This window comes from Tursiops truncatus, chromosome X (assembly GCF_011762595.2).
Source record: "Tursiops truncatus isolate mTurTru1 chromosome X, mTurTru1.mat.Y, whole genome shotgun sequence".
In the NCBI taxonomy this organism is placed as follows: domain Eukaryota; kingdom Metazoa; phylum Chordata; class Mammalia; order Artiodactyla; family Delphinidae; genus Tursiops; species Tursiops truncatus.
The window spans coordinates 31,919,335-31,939,217 of record NC_047055.1 but is presented as its reverse complement, the minus strand read 5'-3'; the positions used below and the strand labels follow the sequence as shown (position 1 = coordinate 31,939,217).

The window sequence follows — 19,883 nt, the reverse complement described above, 5'->3', positions numbered from 1 at the left end:
TTTAGAGAACTAACAAATTGCAGACAAAACTTACCACTGCTGGTGATGGCACATGAATACTAGCTACAGAGCGTGGCCTTATGTGATTGGCTAAATGGCAAAGAACAACCCCATCCATCAGTGCAGCTCCAATGTCATCAGGCAAAATTACTTTTAACCTGGATTCGAGATTCTACAAAAGAAACGGGTATAAATCACAGATATTCTATCTAAACATATATGTTATATATTTATGCAACTAATCATTATGTAATCTAAAATTTTAAAGAGTACTGAAAATAAAATATACCTTGTTAATTTTCCACATTAAACCCATTTCTATAAAGGAGACCTGAAAGGTCAATATGACTTACATTGCGAAGTTGTCGTATTTGCTCTCGTTCTTCCCGTAGATGTTCCATCTTTCTTCTCATTGTAAAACCTGGATCTGCTGCCCCATATTCCTGACGAGATGAGCGGCTAAAAGCTATAAAACAGAAATTTCCTAGCTTATTACAAAGCTAACAGGAAGGATCAACCATCGGTGGGGAAAGAGACATGATAAAAAGAACCAGAACAAAATGACATAAAACACTATTATTATTAACAAATTCTAAATATTTTTTACAGAATATAACTGAAATCTGCTTATTTGCATAATTGAAAGTAACAGGGAAGACAAGTGTAACAATTTCTACCACCTATACATGTTCTTACTTAAACATATATTATTAGAAACTTATGATCCAGGTTAAGAATTATTACTGAACACAAATCAGCCTTTATTATCTTTAAAGAAAAAGGAAATTATTCTTGAAGGTCAATACAGTTATTCACGAATAAAAACTATAATTCAATACCTTGCCAAGTAACATGGATCCATTTTCTTTTGGGCTTGCCAAATGCGAAAAGATCCCTTTTTAAAACCACAATATAATGGAGTGCTATAATTTCAAACAGTGTTTGGTCTGCTGGCAGAGTGGTCATTCTAATAGCAGTCACAGTAGAGTAGAAATAAGACTGCAGTATATCTAAGGCAAAAAGCTGAGGTTTCAGGAGCTTGAAAGTAAAGAGGAAGAAAGAAATGGGGAATGGGAATTGGAAAGACAAATAAGGTTAAGAGAAAATTACTTTTAGGAGAGGGGAAAGAATCTATGTGTACTTAAAACTATGGAATCAATCCCATTTAAGCTGAGAAACTCGTTTCATATATAGCCAATAAATTTTATTTGCAGAATATATATTTACCTGATCTAGGCTTCAAGCCAAAGGGACCATGTGAAAAAGCATCAGTTCTATCATAATCCTAAAAACAAAAAACAAATAAAACCTCTTTTCTTTCAAAATAATCAAGGTAGTTATTCATATCCATTCCAATTTTGAGAAGTATTTTTTTCCATGATTAGTGTAGTAGAGAAAGGTAAACTGCATTTCAATTCAAATTGATATATTTCACTTTTAAAAGGTCTATAAATATTTGCTAATTGACTTCTCCCTCATAGTATAAGGAAAATGAAAATTATTGAAGCATATAAAATAGATATTTTTTGAATGAAGAACCAGATTAAAGTCTCCCCCAAAATGAAAAAAAGCTTCAATGAAAAGATAAGTGAAATTAGTAAAACTTACTCAGTACCTACTATGGACTTGACCCTTAGTGGATAATCTGAGGCAAATATACACATTCATACTAATAGGGGCTGCAGAGTGATAGATAATAAAGTATTATTTCTTCTATCTGAATGCACATTGTTTCAAAGTGCTTTCACACAGTAGTGTGCTTTGGAAAGAACTGTGGTATATTTTAAAAATCTGAACTTAGAGTCAGAAAGTTTAGGCTAAGCCTTGAGCAAAACATATAATTTCTCTGTAACTGTTCCTTCATCTTTAAAATGGGATGTTGTAAAGATTAAGTGAGATAACTAAAAGAAAACACTTTGTAAATTATAAGATGGAAAGATAATGTAATTTTAGCAGCATCTTATTTAATCTGTACAACAACTGAAGTAGCCAGAGTTTGGGCTTCAGTCACTTCTCTACCATTTATCGACTGGAGTCTTTAGGAAAAGTTATCAGTCTCTGCAGCTGTAAAATAATGAGGATACTTCCCAGCTCATGGGACTGCTCTTAGGTTTAAATGTATAGGCAAGCACTTTGTTAATAGTAAAGCACTATACTAATTGTTTTTATCATTTTCCTTTCACAGATGAAACTAAAACAATCAGAATTCTGTTGACTCTCTTAATTTTCTGATTAACATATGATAAGCAATTCAAGTTGAAAGTCAGTTGAGCTACTAAAATACATGCTCACCACCCTACCCCTCTACAAGCCTCAGTTTGTCTTGATTACTTTGGTTAAAGTGTTATGAATTTCCAGACAAAATTTTCACTTATCCAAATGTAAGGAAAAATGTATTATAAAAGCAATATAATTTATTTGAGAAAACTGGCACTGATACTCTCCCCGTGAGCACAGATCATAAAATCATAAAGTACCTAGTTAAATAAGGCAGCACTTACATTTGTTATAACTGAAAGTAAAAAAAGGATTTACAAAAGCATGTGACAAAGACTAATTTTAGGATATCCTAATTTAAATTATTTTCTAAAAGAATGCAAACCATTTTCCTGCCATATAAATAATTTAGAAACATTTATAAAATTAATGTCCACGTCCATTTAACAGTTTTATAATGCAACTCACCCAAAACAATAGACAAAGAATCCTGGCTTTTTAAAAAATTAACATCACCTATATAAGATGAAATACTGGCTAATTAACCAAAGTTATATGGTGAATTTGGATCATCCAAACGTTTAGACAAAGTTCTGAATTCACCAAATAAACACATAATCATCTATTTACTAATGCCAATACACTTTTAGAATACTAAAGTAATCTGAAGTAGAAGAGATACTGTTTAGAATTTTTTAAATTTATCTCTTATTGTGAAGCAATAGGTTTAACTAAATTAGAAGAGTTAATCATTCAAACCACCAAAGTATTTGATTGAGATCTCAGAAACTCTAACTTTCATCTACCCCTTCTCCCCATGCCCCTCCTTAGGCCTAAGATACTAGGAAAGGTGTACCCTCCTGTCGATAGGAACAACCCACTACAGGGATGTTTCTCGTGGAAAAAGGAAGTTTTTCTTGCATTGCTTTCAGACCTAACTGGTTATGAGAAAAACCAAAGGCCATTGCACAATGCTGAAGTACTTTTTTCAAATTTAAAATCTGAAAGCTGTTCTTATCATTGATTTCAAAATATGGATGAATTATAAAACCTAAAAAAATGTATAAAGTGAATTATTTTCTGTGATCTATAGGCATTTTTCAATAACTAATTTAAGTGATATTGATTACGAATATTTGTTCAAAAATATAGTGTTCTTAGAATTTTTTATAGGCTAGGTTTGTATAAATTAACCTACTATGGATTTTTAAATATGGGTGAATAAATTACACTTAAAAAAAAGAAAGATGAGGTTAGAGAGAAGAGACAAAGAAACCTATGTAAACACATTTAAAAACAGAACTTGTACCTCAGATGATACTGGAGATTGTGGTGACATATTAGCATTATCACTGTCTTGCTAAAATATAAAAACAAGAAGATGAAAGATGAAATTAAAATATGAATGATGATTTAGACATATAAAAGGAAAACTGAAAATTTTTTGATTAACTACTAAAGGAAGAATCTGGAAAATGCCATCTACCACCTTGCCAAAGTGTGGTCTGTGGACCAGTAGCATCAGCATCCTCTGGGAGCTTGTTAGAAATGCAGAATCTCAGGCCCCACCCAAGACCTACTGAATCAGAATCTGTATTTCAGGTGATTCATAAGCCCTTTAAAGTTTTAGAAGTAGTATCTACTTACATCAAATATTTTCTTATAAATATATTTCCTTTAAATATCACAAATGAAAAACCTTTCTATAGAAAATAGCCATGTGTTAAGATTAATTCCTGATGGGAAATGGCAACAATATGTTACAATCTGAGACAGGTACATGGAAGCATGCAAAAATTCCATCACGCCAAATAATAACATTTACCTGGAAAATTATGTGTATCTAACATAGGCTTAGAAATAATGACAAAGAATTAATTGAATTGCATAAAATACTACTAAATGGTCCATGTTTTTTCAATGATTACTACTAAACAAATACAAAATTCTTAACATTTAATCTTGAATATGCATACCACAGACGACATGTATTCATCATCAACAAATGATTACTATCTACTATATGTCAGACACTGGTGCTAGACACTGGGAACACTGAAATTTGGTAAAATATCATCCACTCAAGGATCTCTCAGTCTAGGGGGAAAACAGATTCATTTACATGGGTAGTACAACCTTCTCAGTATAAGGATAGAGCTATGCATGATATATTATGAGGCACAGATAAGGGGCACTTGGGGAAACAGTGGGGGTGGTGGATAAAATCAAGTTTCCTGAGAAACTAAAAAACTGAGTAGATGTTTAACAATATTCCAAGATGAGAGGACAACAAGGACAAAGGCACAGAAGTAATAACAGCCACGACATGGAAGCAACCTAAATGTCCATTGACAGATGAATGGATAAAGAAGATGTGGCATATATATACAATGGAATATTACTCAGCCATAAAAAGAAATGAAATTGAGTTATCTGTACTGAGGTGGATGGACCTAGAGTCTGTCATACAGAGTGAAGTAAGTCAGAAAGAGAAAGACAAATACCATATGCTAACACATATATATGGAATATAAGAAAAAAAATGTCATGAGGAACACTCTTGCACTGTTGGTGGGAATGTATATTGATACAGCCACTGTGGAGAACAGTATGGAGGTTCCTTAAAAAACTAAAAATAGAACTACCATATGACCCAGCAATCCCACTACTGGCATATACCCTGAGAAAACCATAATTCAAAAATCATATGTACCCCAATGTTCATTGCAGCACTATTTACAATAGCCCAGAGATGGAAACAACCTAAGTGTCCATCATCAGATGAATGGATAAAGAAGATGTGACACATATATACAATGGAATATTACTCAGCCATAAAAAGAAACGAAATTGAGATATTTGTAGTGAGGTGGATGGACCTAGAATCTGTCATACAGAGTGAAGTAAGTCAGAAAGAGAAAAACAAATGCCGTATGTTAACACGTATATATGGAATAAAAAAAAATGTTTCTTTAGAACCTAGAGGCAGGACAGGAATAAAGATGCAGACGTAGAGAATGGACTTGAGGACATAGGGAAGGGGAAGGGGAGGCTGGGATGAAGTGAGAGAGTAGCACTGACATATATACACTACCAAATGTAAAATGGATGGCTAGTGAGAAGCTGCTGTACAGCACAGGGAGATCAGCTTGGTGCTTTGTGCCCACCTAGAGGGGTGGGATAGGGAGGGTGGGAGGGAGGCCCAAGAGGGAGGGGATATGGGGATATATGTATATGTATAGCTGATTCACTTTGTTGTACAGCAGAAATTAACACAACATTGTAAAGCAATTATACTCCAATAAAAATGTTTTAAAAAAAGCAATAAATGTAAGGATGAGTGCAGAAAACCTTGTAATTCCACATTTTTGGACAGTATGGTGAAAGGAAGGCAAATTGTGAGTTGAGGCTGATGTGGTAAGCAGGAGCTTAATGAAGAAGGACCTTGAATTTACCTTCTAAGTGATGAGGAGACAGTGAAGGTTTCTAAGCAAGGGAATGGCCTGATCATATTTGTGTTCTTTGAAACAGTCATTTGCAGCAGAGAGGTGAATGGACTGGAGAGAGGGAGAAGATCAAGGATGCTATTGCAGTAATACAGGCAAGAAATGAGGAGGGCCTGTGCCAGAGCAGAAATGCAGGTGGGGAATGTATTCAGAATATTTCTGTATCAAAAAAAAAAAGGTTTTGGTAACTGATTAGATATTGAAGCAGGCAGGATCAAAGTGGATATAATATATAAAGGGACAGGGAAAATATCCAAGCTGAACTTCTAGCTCAGGTACAACAAACGTTTTTTTGGTGATTCCATTTCCTAAAATTAAAGGAGTTTTCAGAAACCCTGCCAAGTATCCAACATCAAATGAATTACCAATCCTTCCAAACAAAAATACACAAAGCTTAAGTATTCATGGTGATGAGACTGTATCATTTCAAAAATGCCAGGCTGCTGTACAGCTTAAAATGATGAGGTAGAAAAATTTATAGTAATGCACAAACGGTAGAAATCTGATTTTAAGTGTTGAAATAGTATACAGAGCTGTGAAAAGAGATTAACAAATTCCAAAGGAAAAATCTCAATTGACCACCAGGTTGATTTAAGAAGATAAAATATAGGAAAGTGTAAAAATTTTAAATTAATTAGTTTCAGATGAATGTTAATAAAATTCTAAAGCTGAACTACAAAGGACAGATGGAAATTACATGATTAAATTAATAATTGTCTAACAATGCTCAGTTTTTATTATTGGAAAAAACTTGTGCATTAAATCAATAACAAACTGAAAGATGAATTATATTTTACTCTGATTGAGCCAACTACATGTGAAAGTAAATATTTTAAACAATTGCTAATATTACCCTGTTTTCTCACCTCATCGTTTTCATTGCCACTTGAACTCTTCCTTGATGATTTATACTGAAAAATATTTAAATCACATTATTTTATTTTTCCTTGAACAAATAAATTCTCTAACTAGTAAATTATATATGAGGTTTATTCACATTTTGGTACTTTTATTAAATTATCTAAATTATATATAAAATGTAAATTATATGTAAAGATAAATAAACTGTTTAATTACATAACCAGTTTAAACAGTCCTACTACTTACTAATAGCTAACACAAAACAGTACTTTCTATGTGCAAGGCATTGTTCTAAGTACATACATCAAGTAACATTTCCTTCCTAAACCAATCCATTTCCCATTCATTCAGGTTTGCTATCTGAGTGCTGTCTTAAATCCTCCTTTTTCTTAATCCACTATTTACAAAACATCAAGAAGTCAATTCTTTCTGTAATCTCTCTCAGACTTACTTCTTCTGAATTCTCTCAAATATTATTCTATTCTAGGCCCCACTATCTCACGCCTAGCCTGTAATCTCACCAGTCAAAAATGTCATCCATTTTTAAGAAACCTACTGATGTTAGGTTAAAAAAATACTATATTAAGTGGATATATTGACCATACAATAACAGTAACAGTGATAATAACACTTATACCAGTGCTTATATACACCGCGCACTGATTGAAGTGTGTTACATGTATGAACCCATTTAATATTCTTAACCCTGAGGTAAATAGTATTGGGTTGGCCAAAAGGTTCATTCAGTTTTTTCTGTAAGATGGCTCTAGCAGCACTTAGTTGTCTTTAACTTCATTCAAAACAGTTTTGTTAGATTGTATGTGACAGCTGTCATATCAGCTTGCATTTTAAAAAAGACTTATCAAAATTGGTAAATTTTTGTATAGCCATTTTAATATTAAAGATGAAACAGGGCTTCCCTGGTGGCACAGTGGTTGAGAGTCCGCCTGCCGATGCAGGGGACACGGGTTCGTGCCCTGGTCCGAGAAGATCCCACATGCCGCAGAGCGGCTGGGCCCGTGAGCCATGGCCGCCGAGCCTGTGCGTCTGGAGCCTGTGCTCCGCAACGGGAGAGGCTACAACAGTGAGAGGCCCGTATACCGCAAAAAAAAAAAAAAAAAACAAAAAGATGGAACAAAAGAGCAACATTTTCAGCATATTATGCTTTGTTATTTCAAGAAAGGTAAAAACGCAACCAAAATGCATAAAAAGGTTTGTGCAGTTTATGGACAAGGTGCTGTGACCGATCGAACGTGTCAAAAGTGGTTTGCGAAGTTTTGTGCTGGAGATTTCTTGCTGGACTATGCTCCACAGTCGGGTAGGCCAATTGGAGTTGATAGCGATCAAATTGAGACATTAACCGAGAACACTCAACGTTATACCACGCAGGAGATAGCTGACATACTCAAAATATCCAAATCAAGTGTTGAAAATCATTTGCACCAACTTGGTTATGTTAATCGCTTTGATGTTTGGGTTCCACGTAAGTTAAGTGAAAAAAACCTTCTTGACCGTATTTCTGCAGGCGATTCTCTACTTAAACGTAACGAAAATGTTCTGTTTTTAAAACAAATTGTGACAGGAGATAAAAAGTGGATACTGTATAATAATGTGGAATGGAAGAGATCGTGGGGCAAGCAAAATGAAACACCACCAACCATGCCAAAGGCTGGTCTTCAACCAAAGAAGGTGATGTTGTGTATATGGTGGGACTGGAAGGGAGTCCTCTATTATGAGCTCCTTCCGGAAAACCAAACGATTAATTCCAACAAGTACTGCTCCCACTTAGACCAACTGAAAGCAGCACTCAATGAAAAGCGTCCAGAATTAGTCAACAGAAAACGCATAATCTTCCATCAGGATAACGCAAGACCCCATGTTTCTTTGATGACCAGGCGAAAACTGTTACAGCTTGGCTGGGAAGTTCTGATTCATCCGCCATATTCAGACATTGCACCTTTGGGTTTCCATTTATTTAGGTCTTTACAAAATTCTCTTAACGAAAAAAATTTCAAATCCCTGGAAAACTGTAAAAGGCACCTGGAACAGTTCTTTGCTCAAAAAGACAAAAAGTTTTGGGACGATGGAATTATGAAGTTGCCTGAAAAATTGGAAAAAGTAGTGGAACAAAAGAGTGAATATGTTGTTCAATAAAGTTCTTGGTGAAAATGAAAACTGTGTCTTTTTTTTAAAATTAAAAACCAAAGGCACTTTTCGGCCAACCCAGTATTATCTCCATTTTATACTAAGGCACAGAGGTAATATGCTTAATATCACAAATTCTAGAATGTAAAACAGTGCTTGTTTTTAGGAGCAGGAATCAAGGAAATACAGTTATGACAACCACTAAAGTTCTTCTGATTCCTCCTCGCCAGTAATTATCCTGCAAATCAGTGGCAGATTGACCTTTTCAAAATACTACGTGCAACTCATGACTCTTCTGTTGAAAAAACCTAACTTTCAGATTATGTCCAAATTTCTCTGCCTGGCATTCAAGGTTCTAGTTAATAGCCCCCTTTACTTACGCAGCATTATCTTCCATAACTCTTGGAAAAATAGATAACCTACCTGATAGCTCAACCACAAACTGGAGGATGAGCAGCATTAGGGATGACAAATACAAGACCTAAATTCCTCCACTGTCTCTCCTATGACTTATGACAACTATCACTAATCTACCAAGGTGCTCTTTACAGCTGATTCCAGACATAGCCTCAATATACTTTCAATCCAATGTTCCAGATAGCCACTGAATAGAGTTGACATGTGTGAATAAACCTATTTGCCATCCTTAGGCACAATGTCACTGACGACACTTGTTCTTGTTCTACTTCAACAAAAAAGTGACATTTAGACAGTTGGACACCAGGACCCCAAGATGGCATCAGGCATACTAGTGAAGGCGAAGAAACTCATGGATGTCAAAACAGGGGAGCTGCCCAAGCTTGATACTGATGCAGGATTTCACCCCTAAAGGCACTGCTGGAGAGCTTCAAAGAGGTTACTATGAGTATTACAAGTATTTCACTGGACTTTCCATGCTTATGTGCTTTTCAACTACTGCCTTTCTTACAAGGAACTCAAACATGAGCAGTTATGCAAGTACCACTGAAAAGGAGGACGCAGTCTGCATTCCTGACCATGACCTTCTTTGCCCAGCAGCCCTGATCTTTGCTGAGTCCTTTCATATCCTAATTGAGAATTAACATCTGAAAAAAGATGACTGGTAGGGACTTCCCTGGTGGTGCAGTGGTTAAGAATTCGCCTGCCAGTGCAGGGGACACGGGTTCGAGCCCTGGTCCGGGAAGATCCCACATGCCACGGAGCAACTAAGCCCGTGTGCCACAACCACTGAGCCTACACTCTAGAGCCCACGAGCCACAACTACTGAGCCCATGTGCCACAACTACTGAAGCCCAGGCACCAATAGCTCATGTTCTGCAATGAGAAGCCACCTCAGTGAGTAGCCCCCACTCGCCACAACTAGAGAAAGCCTGTGCATAGCAACGAAGACCCAACACAGCCAAAAATAAATAAATAAAATAAATAAATTTATTTAAAAAAAAGATGACTGGTAGAAAAACAAAAAAACAAAAGAATGACATTTTAGTGAATAATAAGCTAATATTTATTAGTGTATACTCTGTGGCAAGTGCTGTTCTAAGCACTTTATATTATTAAATAATTCAGTAGTTATAATAATCCTATGAAGGAAGATACTATTAGAGTCATCTGAAGATAAAAAAAAAAAAATAATAAGCTCAGCAAGATTAGATAATTTGCCAAAGTCACTCAGTTAGTAGATATCTAAGTAAGGACTGGAACCAAAGTGGTTTGATTTCTGAGGTCAAAGCTCTTAACTACTATGCTATACTCTCATCCCTAAATCTTAAATGATTAGTAGGGATTTTTCAGGAATAAAAGAATGGGCATGCTCAGAAGAAGGAAAGCACAAAGGAATAAAAAAGCTCAGCCTATGTAAAAAAGAGTAGCTAGTAATGAGTGAATTGTGGCAGGTAATAAAACTTAAAGAAGTAGGTAAGGATGGCCGTGAAGTTTTTTAAAAGTCCAAATTTTATGTAAGTTATAATGGGGAGCCCATAAAGAATTTTAAGCCAGGGATTTCTCTAAGGACTGTGAAACTAGAGAAAGGGGGACCATTAAGAAGTTATTACAAATGCCCAGACAAGAAAGAATGAGGGTTCCAACAAAAGCAAGGGCAGTAGATATGGAGATGAGGTAATGAATTGGAGAAAGATGCATAATTAGCATCCTGATGACCAATAAGGTAAGAAGAAAGAAAGAAAGCAAAATCAAGGAGGACTGACGTATAGAGCTTAGAGAACTGGGTGGGTAATACTACTACTAACTAAAATAAAGAACAGAGAGGAGGAGCAAGTTCCATGGTGGTGCGGCAGGAGGGGGAGACATATTGATTTGAAATACATGGCATCCAGACAATTAGAAACACAGGTACAGAGAACAGGAAAAAAAAGTTATGAGATGTAACTTTAGACCCAGGAGAATACGAGACATCTGGAATCATAAAAGCTTCAGAGAGAGTAACAAAAGATGAGACCCCTAAAAACAAGCAGAAGAAAAATCAGAAGAAAAGTTAGCCAGGAGCATCAAAAAGAAAAAAGAAGAATCAAGGAAGGAAGATGAGGCAGAAACCAAGCAAGGAGTTTTGAGAAGAAAGATGTGGTCATCACTGTCAAATGCTACACTAGATTTTGCCATTAGTAGGTACATGTTAGGCTCTAGTGAGGGGCTATTTCCATGGAGAAATGGAGGTAAAAGACAGACTGCAGTGGGTTAAGGAGTGATCAGAAACTGCAGATCTAGAAATGGCAAGTTTGGCCCTAGAAGAAAACAAAGAGATAAGGCAACAGCTGAAAGGGGAATCAGGGATAATGGTAGAGGTCTGAGCACATTTATAAGATGGAAGGTAAAGAGAAAGGACATAGAAGAGTGAACGGATAATTGATAAAGGAAAGAAACAGAGGATGATACAGTCGAGAACTTAGATAATGAGACTTGTATTATTATTACTCAACTGCTATTCTAATTTAAAATATCCATTATACATGAAAACTTAGGAAGATACTTAGTTTTACATTACTGCACATATTTAAAGGTCCTAAAATCCAAATCAGAATATATACATAGATTTTTAAATATTCTATAAGTCCAACTTCTTACTAATTCAACTCAGCTGTCAGTTAACATTAGTTGGAATAACTGAAGTTTTATTATATCTAAATTCAAATACTACAATAAAGGCCTGTTCAGAAACACAAAGATCAGTTCATCTCTGAAGCTTATATTAATTTCACAGAAGGGACAGTACTTGTGCACAAACTCTGACTCAGAACAAATCAGGTTATTTCAGAAGCCCAGTTGGCTTCCCTATTCCGGTATAAAATTAACCATGGTCAGAGAAAATATACAAAAATATTTTCCTTGGGGTTAGCCATTAAGTTAAAATATTGTACTATATTTATGAAATCAGATATGTATTTTAAGAGTCATTATAATGTTTTATCACAAAAGTAGTGAGATACATTTGATGACAAATATATATGGCATTTAAATAAATCAAATAAGCCTTAAAACTAATTTGGTATAGTTATTCTGATTTTTTTAAACTTTATTTAGAAATGAATCATCAAATGCATTTAGAAATTTGTGTTGTCATTCTTACAAGAAATTAAAGCTACTAATTTACATTGAACATTGTCGAAAAAAGGTTAGATTTTCATACTTTGTTGTATATCTTATTCAAATGATATTAATAAATTTCTGTAAAAGATTTTTGTAAGGAACGGCACCAAAAACAGAGGAGAGCTTAAACAAGCTTTATTTGGGAACGCTCCCGGGCGAGGTTCACTGGTCCGAGAGAAAGGGGCCAGAGAAGTCGCGCCCAGGTGTGGGCACGAACAAAATTTATAGGGGCGGACGCAGGGGAGGTGCTTGCTGTGTGAAGCAGCCCTTTTTTGGTAATCTCTCGGGTGTTGTGGCAATGTCAGGTATCGGTTGCATCAGCCTCAGAGCCGTTGGTTCCGCCCCTCGGGGAGCGGGAAGACCGGGGCCGAGTGGTGTGGCAATGTCAGGTGTCGGTTGCATCAGCCACTTTGGCGGGGGTTCCGTCTGGCTCCCTGGGCCCTTCCCCGGACCTGCTGGCCTTACAATTTTTAATAAAGTAATGTATTTTCTGGAATACTTTCACTCTGAGAAATTCAGTGATTTTACTTCAGCAACAATGACATTAAATTTTATTTACTAGAATAGTAATCTACACAAGAGCGGCTGGGAGTCTAAAAGAGTTAATATAACTCTCCTACAATGATTTACTTATATAATCTGACCTAAATTATCTTCTTACTCACATACTCTGGCCAATTATGTTGAAACTTTTTAAAATTTAGTTTCAGGGGCTTACCTGAAAAACATACCTCCCAAAATCAGTCCTAGCAACTATGAAACTGGAGAGCTAGATTTCACACACACACACACACACACACACACACACACACACACACTTACTTTCAATAAATCTTCTAAATAACAGCATCATGAATAATTTACCATGGGACACAAACAAAGAAATCCTGTGGTTCAGTCATTTATATATGTTAGGATAAAGTTGCACAAAAGGTCTGTATGTTTCATAACAAAGCAAAGCTAAAGGAGCCATCACTGAGTGAGCTTAGTGATAATCTGATATATATCTCTAGAGTAGTATACTTCAACTATAAATCCAAATTAAGTTCAATACTATTATCTTATGAATAAGCCTTTTTATTCTTTTTTTTTTTTTTTTTTTTGTGGTACACGGGCCTCTCATTGTTGTGGCCTCTCCCGTTGCGGAGCACAGGCTCCGGATGCGCAGGCTCAGCGGCCATTGCTCACGGGCCCAGCCGCTCCGCAGCATGTGGGATCTTCCCGGACCGGGGCACGAACCCGCGTCCCCTGCATCGGCAGGCGGACTCCCAACCACTGCGCCACCAGGGAAGCCCCTTTTTATTCTTGAGATAAGTGATTAAGAGAAATTTCTTTTTGAAAGAAAGACACTTCATAGATAATATTTTAATCATGAAAATACTGGCAAATCTGAATAACCATTTTGACTTCACTTAGAGAGTAGTATCTCAGTTTTATAATTTTTTTTTAACACCTTTGGAAAAAACTGTTGACTTAATTTTTTTACAGTGTCCTAACACTGACATCTTCTGACTATTGAGGAGAACTACATGTCTCCTTAAAATATTTCCCAGTTACTGAAGCTTATCTTTGCACCTACTTTATTAACTATAGTAGAAATTAACATTTGTTGAATGATGATTATGGACTCTTCAGATATTATCTCCTTTGATCTCTTAGCAACTTAAAAAATAGCAATATTATGGAAGGTATACTTAAGCCATAAAAAATAAAATATTTATCAACAAATGATACTATTAAATCAAATATTTTTTAAAGGTTCACTGAGGCTTCTATTAAGACTTTACTGAGAAGTTTACTTGAGTTACAATAAAATATTTAAAAGACAATAAAACTGTATTTATCTGAAAGTGTGTTCATTTGATATTAGGCTATCCACAGCAGATCAACAGGCAGCATAGCATAGATTCTCGGTTCAAGTCTTGACTCAGCTGCTTATTAGCTAAGTGGCTTGGAGCATTTTACTTAGCCTCTTTGTGCCTTAATTTCCCCATCTATAAAATAGGAATGACAATAAATGCACTTACTTCTTACTAAGTGCCATGCAAGTATTTTGAAAAACAGTCAGAATTTGTATGCTTTTACTATATTAATAGATCAAATAAATATCAAATCTCTTTTATTAGTTAGAAATACTAAAATTTCTACCACATCATCAGTTATTCATCAAGTTTTATCTGTTAACAAATTTTCTTTAGTGAGTTTGTTCAAGTGCCATAAACTAAAAGAGGGGACTTACAAATTAATAAATGCCAGAATGCAAATATAACTGAAGATTTGTAAAGGGTACTGACCAGGATTCTGCTAAGAATGTCTTTCCTTTTTTCCCTATGTCTTTTATTTCTTCATTATCTCTCATATTGACCAGGTAACATAAGGCTCATTAAAAGGATTCAGTAATTATTTGTTGAAGGAGTAAACTTATCACAGACTAAGACATATAACATTTTTGCTTTGGTCATATGATACTACTTCCAAATGTATGTTACACTCCCGTAATAAGGAAACTGATCAATGTGCATAGAGACACACTTTTACCAAACTGAGAAAAGCATGAAATATAATCCTATTTATTAGTGATATAAACTTCAAATTACCTATAATTTAACCTAGAACTATGTATTTATGTATTTATTATTAGATAAAAATTAGGTTTTGGGAAACAGAAAAGGTCCACAAAAACAATAAAATTTGCTATGCATAGAGCAGGAGCTTGGTTGCACTGAGTCAGAAATTCCAATAACAAATTCTAACTAGTATTGAAGATTACTCCAGTTCTAATGACTGGCCACTACAAATACAGCAGACCTTAATCACAAATTAGACAATATTACAATATTTACAAAGGTGTACACAATGAAATTTCATTAAAACCCTTCTAACTAGAAATTTGAGATAATTCAGATGGTCTGAGCTTTTAATTTATCTAAGATAAAATGCCATCCTAAGAAATATATTAAGGTAATAAGAAAAGAAAATGGGGGAAAATGCTTTCAGGCATTTTTAGAATCATGTAAATAGCATTTATTTACATAGAAACAGTTAAATGCTAATTGTAAAAATGTGTCAACTCTTTACTGAAACAGATCCAATGAAAGACCTTTTTTGGGCAATTCTTTTAAAATACTATTACATATTGCTACAACTAGCAGTGTAGCAAACATTCATGTTTCTTGTAAAGTATCTGGCAAATCACAATTCACACTGATCTACTCTTAATTATTTTGAATTACTGAAATTTTATGGAAATAACTGGCTCATATATGTATACCACATACATGTAGGAAATCAAGATAAAATAACACATCTACTATACCTAACTAGAGAGTTATATTCTGTCATATTAATGTAAAACAAAATGGATAAAGTCAAAACTAATAATTACAGAGTAAATTTTAAAACTTAATAAAGTACCTTGAAATATTCTTTTCTAATCTGTTTGCTCCGCCTCCTTTCTTCACTCTGCCAGATTATAGGCTGAGATTCTGGCCACTGTTGTTCATCTATTTGATCCTTTTGACTTTCTAAGGGCTGTAATAAAATAATTTCTTTTAACTAAATAAATGAGAACAAAATATTAGATATAACAGTAATTTAATTTCTTCTTACCTGCCATGTGAGGGGTGATAATGGTGAATTAACTTCATCTGCTGAGACACTAAAAAATTAAAGATGCCTTAATATGTATATCTTAAGACATAGTCAAAACACAGGATATTTATTATATTAAAATAATTACCAAAAACTAAAAAAATAATAATAATTTCTTTAGATGATCTGTATGAAACTTCAAGTGGCCTAATATACATATAATTGTGGTTCCAGAATAATATAACTCAGGTGACAGAAAAGATATTTAAAGATAAATAAAGACCACAAATTTTCAAATTTCATGAAAACAATAAACCCACAAACTTGAGAAGCTCAATGAACTCCAAGCAAAAGAAATATGAAGAAAACTACAACAATAATCATAATCAAATTAAAAGCAAATGATAAAGAGAAAATGTAAAAAGCAGCCAGAGAAAAAAGACACAATAGGTCCAGTGAAACGAATACTGACAACAGAGTTCTCACAGGAAACAACGCAATCCAGAAGACAGTAGAAAAACCTCTTTAAGGTACCAAAAGAAAACAAAAGTATCAACCTAGAATTTTATACTAGCAAAGATATCTTTCAAATATGAAGGTGAAATAAAGACTTTTTTAAAAATTTTGGCTGTGCTGCACAGCTTGTGGGATCTGAGCTCTCTGACCAGGGATTGAACCCAGGGGCACAGCAGTGAAAGCGCCAAGTCCTAACCACTGGATCACCAGGGAACCCCAAAGACTTTTTTAAACATTACAGAAACTGAAAGGATTCAACATCAGAACAGCAGTAAAAGTAATGTTAAAATATCTCTTTCAGGTAGAAGGAAAATGATATACATGGAAATACAGAGCTATACAAAGGAACAAAGGGCACTGGAGATGGTAACTAAAGGGGTAAAGATAAAAGACATTATTCGGATTATTTAAATCTCTTTAAAGAAACAATTGACTATTTAGAGCCAGAATAATAACAATGTAATATGTAACACAGAAGTAAAATGTATGGCAACAATACCACAAAGGCCAGGAGGGAAGAAACAGAAGTATACTCTTGTAAGGTTCTTATAGGACATATAAAATGACATAATAGCACTTGAAGGTAGACTGTGATAAGCTAAATATTATACTTTAAACCCAGAACAATCACTAACATAACAACAAGTTGTAGCTAAATAAGCCCACAAAGGAGATAAATAGGAATTTTAAAATTTAATTCTAAAGACAGGAGAAAAAGAGGAAAAATGGCTACAAAGAATGGATAAGATAAAAATTAAACACACAATAGTACAGCAGATTTAAATCCATGAATACCAATAGTTTCAATTAAATATTAACAATCTGAACACCACAATTAAAAGTCAGATTGTCAGATTTGATAGAAAAGGAAGATACTACCATATGCTAACAAGAAACCCACTTTCTCCATAAAGACACAAATAGGTTAAAAATAAAAGGAAGAAGAAAGATATATCATGTTGACACTAATCAAAAGAAAGCTGAGGGGCTTCCCTGGTGGCGCAGTGGTTGAGAGTCCACCTGCCGATGCAGGGGACGCGGGTTCGTGCCCCGGTCTGGGAAGATCCCACATGCCGTGGAGCAGCTGGGCCCGTGAGCCATGGCCGCTGAGCCTGCGCGTCCCGAGCCTGTGCTCCACAACAGGAGAGGCCACAGCAGTGAGAGGCCCGCGTACCACAAAAAAAAAAAAAAAAAAAAAAAAAGAAAGCTGAGGTGACTATATAATATCAAAAAAGTACACTTCAGAGCAAAGAATATAACCAAGAATATTTAAAAAGTCATTTTATAATGACAAAGGTGTAAATTCACCAAAAGGACATTACAATCCTAAACATTTATGCATCTAATAACAGCTTCAGAATATATAAAGGAAAAATGAAAGAACTTTAAAGAGAAAGACAAATCCACAATTAGTGTTGGAGATTTCAAATAGTCTTCTCTTAATAACTGATAAAACCAACATTGTAGTGCGCCCAGGTGGTGCTGGGGTGGTAAAGACAAGAAATGAACAAATAAAGAAGTATATATTGAGAATGTCAGATGGTAAAAACGTATATATTTACAATGTCAGACGGAATTAAGTTCTGTGGAGAAAAATAAAGCAGGGTCTGGGAAAAGGGACAAAGGAGTGGAGGAGACATGCTCTTTTATATAAGTTGTTCAGGTAATCCCTTGCTGATGAAGTGAAATCTGAGCAGAAATGTGAAGACAGGAGAATAAGCCATATGGTTATCTGAGAGGAAATCATTCCAGGCAGAGGCAAAAGCTTTGAAGGGGTGGGAAATGCTTGGAGTATTGGGAGTCAGCAAGGAGGCCAGTATAACTAGAGAAGAGCTAAACAGCAGGAAGAGCGTAGGAAGAGGAATACAGTAGGGAGCCAAATGATGTAGAGGTTCACAAGTCCTTAAAGGACTCTAGTTTTTACTCTGAATGAAATGGGAGGTCATTAGAGAATTCTGAAGAATGACATGATCTGATTTACATTTTTAAAATACCAATCTATTTTTTTGAAAACAGACTAAAGGAAAGCAAGGACAGAAAGGAGACCTGTTACCAGGCTGTTATAACTGAAATAAGAGATTGCTAGGGCTAGGGTGGTAGGCATGGAGGTGGTAAGACATGATTAGATTCTGGGCATATTTTGAAGGCAGAGTCAACAAGATTTGCTAAAGGATTAGTTATGGGGTGTGAAAGAAAATTACAAGTTAAGGATGACTCTGAGGTTTTTGAGCTGAGCAACTAGAAAGATGGAGTTGACATTTTCTGAAATGGGGAAAAAGGCAGGAAGAGCAAGTTTAGAGGTACAAAGAGAAAGATTAAGAGTGTTATTTTGGAAAGTTAAGTTTCATATGCCTATCATACATCCAAGTGGAGGTGCTGAGTAGGTAACAGGTAATACAACTCTGCAGTGTGTACGTGTATGTACATACATACACACATGTACATGCAAATGTTCATGCACATATATAGAAAATTGGTTTAAAGGGGAAAATACCAAAATATTAAGACTTCTCATCTCTGGGGAGTAGGATAAAAGATGATATTTATTTTTTCTTTGTGATAAAATTTTCCTATTGTTTTTAACAATAAAGCTACATTATTCTTATAATCAGGAAAAAACTAAAAGATTTTTCATTTTTTTTAAAGAAGAAATTGGTGATTGTTCTGAAAATAAGAAAAGTGGAAGTAATAATTCTGTAAAAAAAAAAAAAAAAAAAAAAAAGGCCAGGATTGAATATCACAGTTTTGAAGTTTGGGTAGCTGGGGCTTTCTCAAGAGAATGTTATAAACCTGGTGAGAAAGCTTAAGACAGAAATGAAAGGAACTGAGAAAGAAGGTAATAACAGAAAGTTCAAGGACAACAAAATATGTAAGATAAAGAATCAGTATTCAAAAAGGGAGAGAGTGGGTTAAATCCAGTTAAATGAAATTTGACAGAGATGAATATTTCTAGACTTGGGTATGAAAAGTTATCTTATGCCTGAACTGAATTCTAAAAGCCTAAGTGAAAAATGGAAGAAGAAAGGGTAATCCCAGCAGAGATACCAGGATATAGAACACAGAGATGTGAAACTATTTTGTAATAAAGAAAGGAGTACTACTATTCCTAGCCAGAAAAGGTGCCAGTGGAACAGTACATTGGATGAGGCTCTCAAGCTAGGCAGAAATTCACTTCAATCTGGTGGGTTAAGCCAAACGTTTTAAGCTTTATCCTAAAAGTTAGAAAGAACTATTAGAAGATAATAAATGGGAGTCACATAGTCAGGCTTGTGTTTTAGAACCATCACTCTTATACCACCAGTACAGAAAACAGATTTAAAGGTAGGCCAAATTCAAGAAAGGAGGTATGTCTGGGGCCTGTTGCAGTGATCCAGGTGGAAAAGACGGGGGCTGAACCAACACAACCGTAATAGGAATGGAGAGATTGGGACAGACGCAAATAATGTTAAGACGCTATAGTTTTCTGTG

At 35.1% G+C, this 19,883-nt stretch overlaps 1 protein-coding gene, 1 non-coding gene and 1 pseudogene across 2 annotated transcripts in view; 1 reads left to right on the top strand and 2 right to left on the bottom strand.

Annotated features, from left to right (window-relative positions):
- LRCH2 (leucine rich repeats and calponin homology domain containing 2) overlaps positions 1-19,883 on the bottom strand; it is a 94,556-nt gene that overhangs the window by 12,126 nt on the left and 62,547 nt on the right. The window contains exons 13-19 of the mRNA XM_019949417.3: positions 15,918-15,966; positions 15,723-15,839; positions 6,590-6,634; positions 3,527-3,577; positions 1,228-1,285; positions 354-466; positions 35-172 (exon numbers count right to left, since the gene is read on the bottom strand). Of these exons, the coding sequence (XP_019804976.1) occupies positions 35-172; positions 354-466; positions 1,228-1,285; positions 3,527-3,577; positions 6,590-6,634; positions 15,723-15,839; positions 15,918-15,966 (571 nt within the window). The remainder of the gene's footprint in view (positions 1-34; positions 173-353; positions 467-1,227; positions 1,286-3,526; positions 3,578-6,589; positions 6,635-15,722; positions 15,840-15,917; positions 15,967-19,883) is intronic.
- Positions 3,066-3,194, bottom strand: LOC117310478 (small nucleolar RNA SNORA35). Its single transcript, XR_004524623.1, has one exon. It is a non-coding gene; the product is annotated as a small nucleolar RNA SNORA35 (small nucleolar RNA).
- Positions 9,290-9,930, top strand: LOC109552464 (ATP synthase F(0) complex subunit f, mitochondrial pseudogene; annotated as a pseudogene).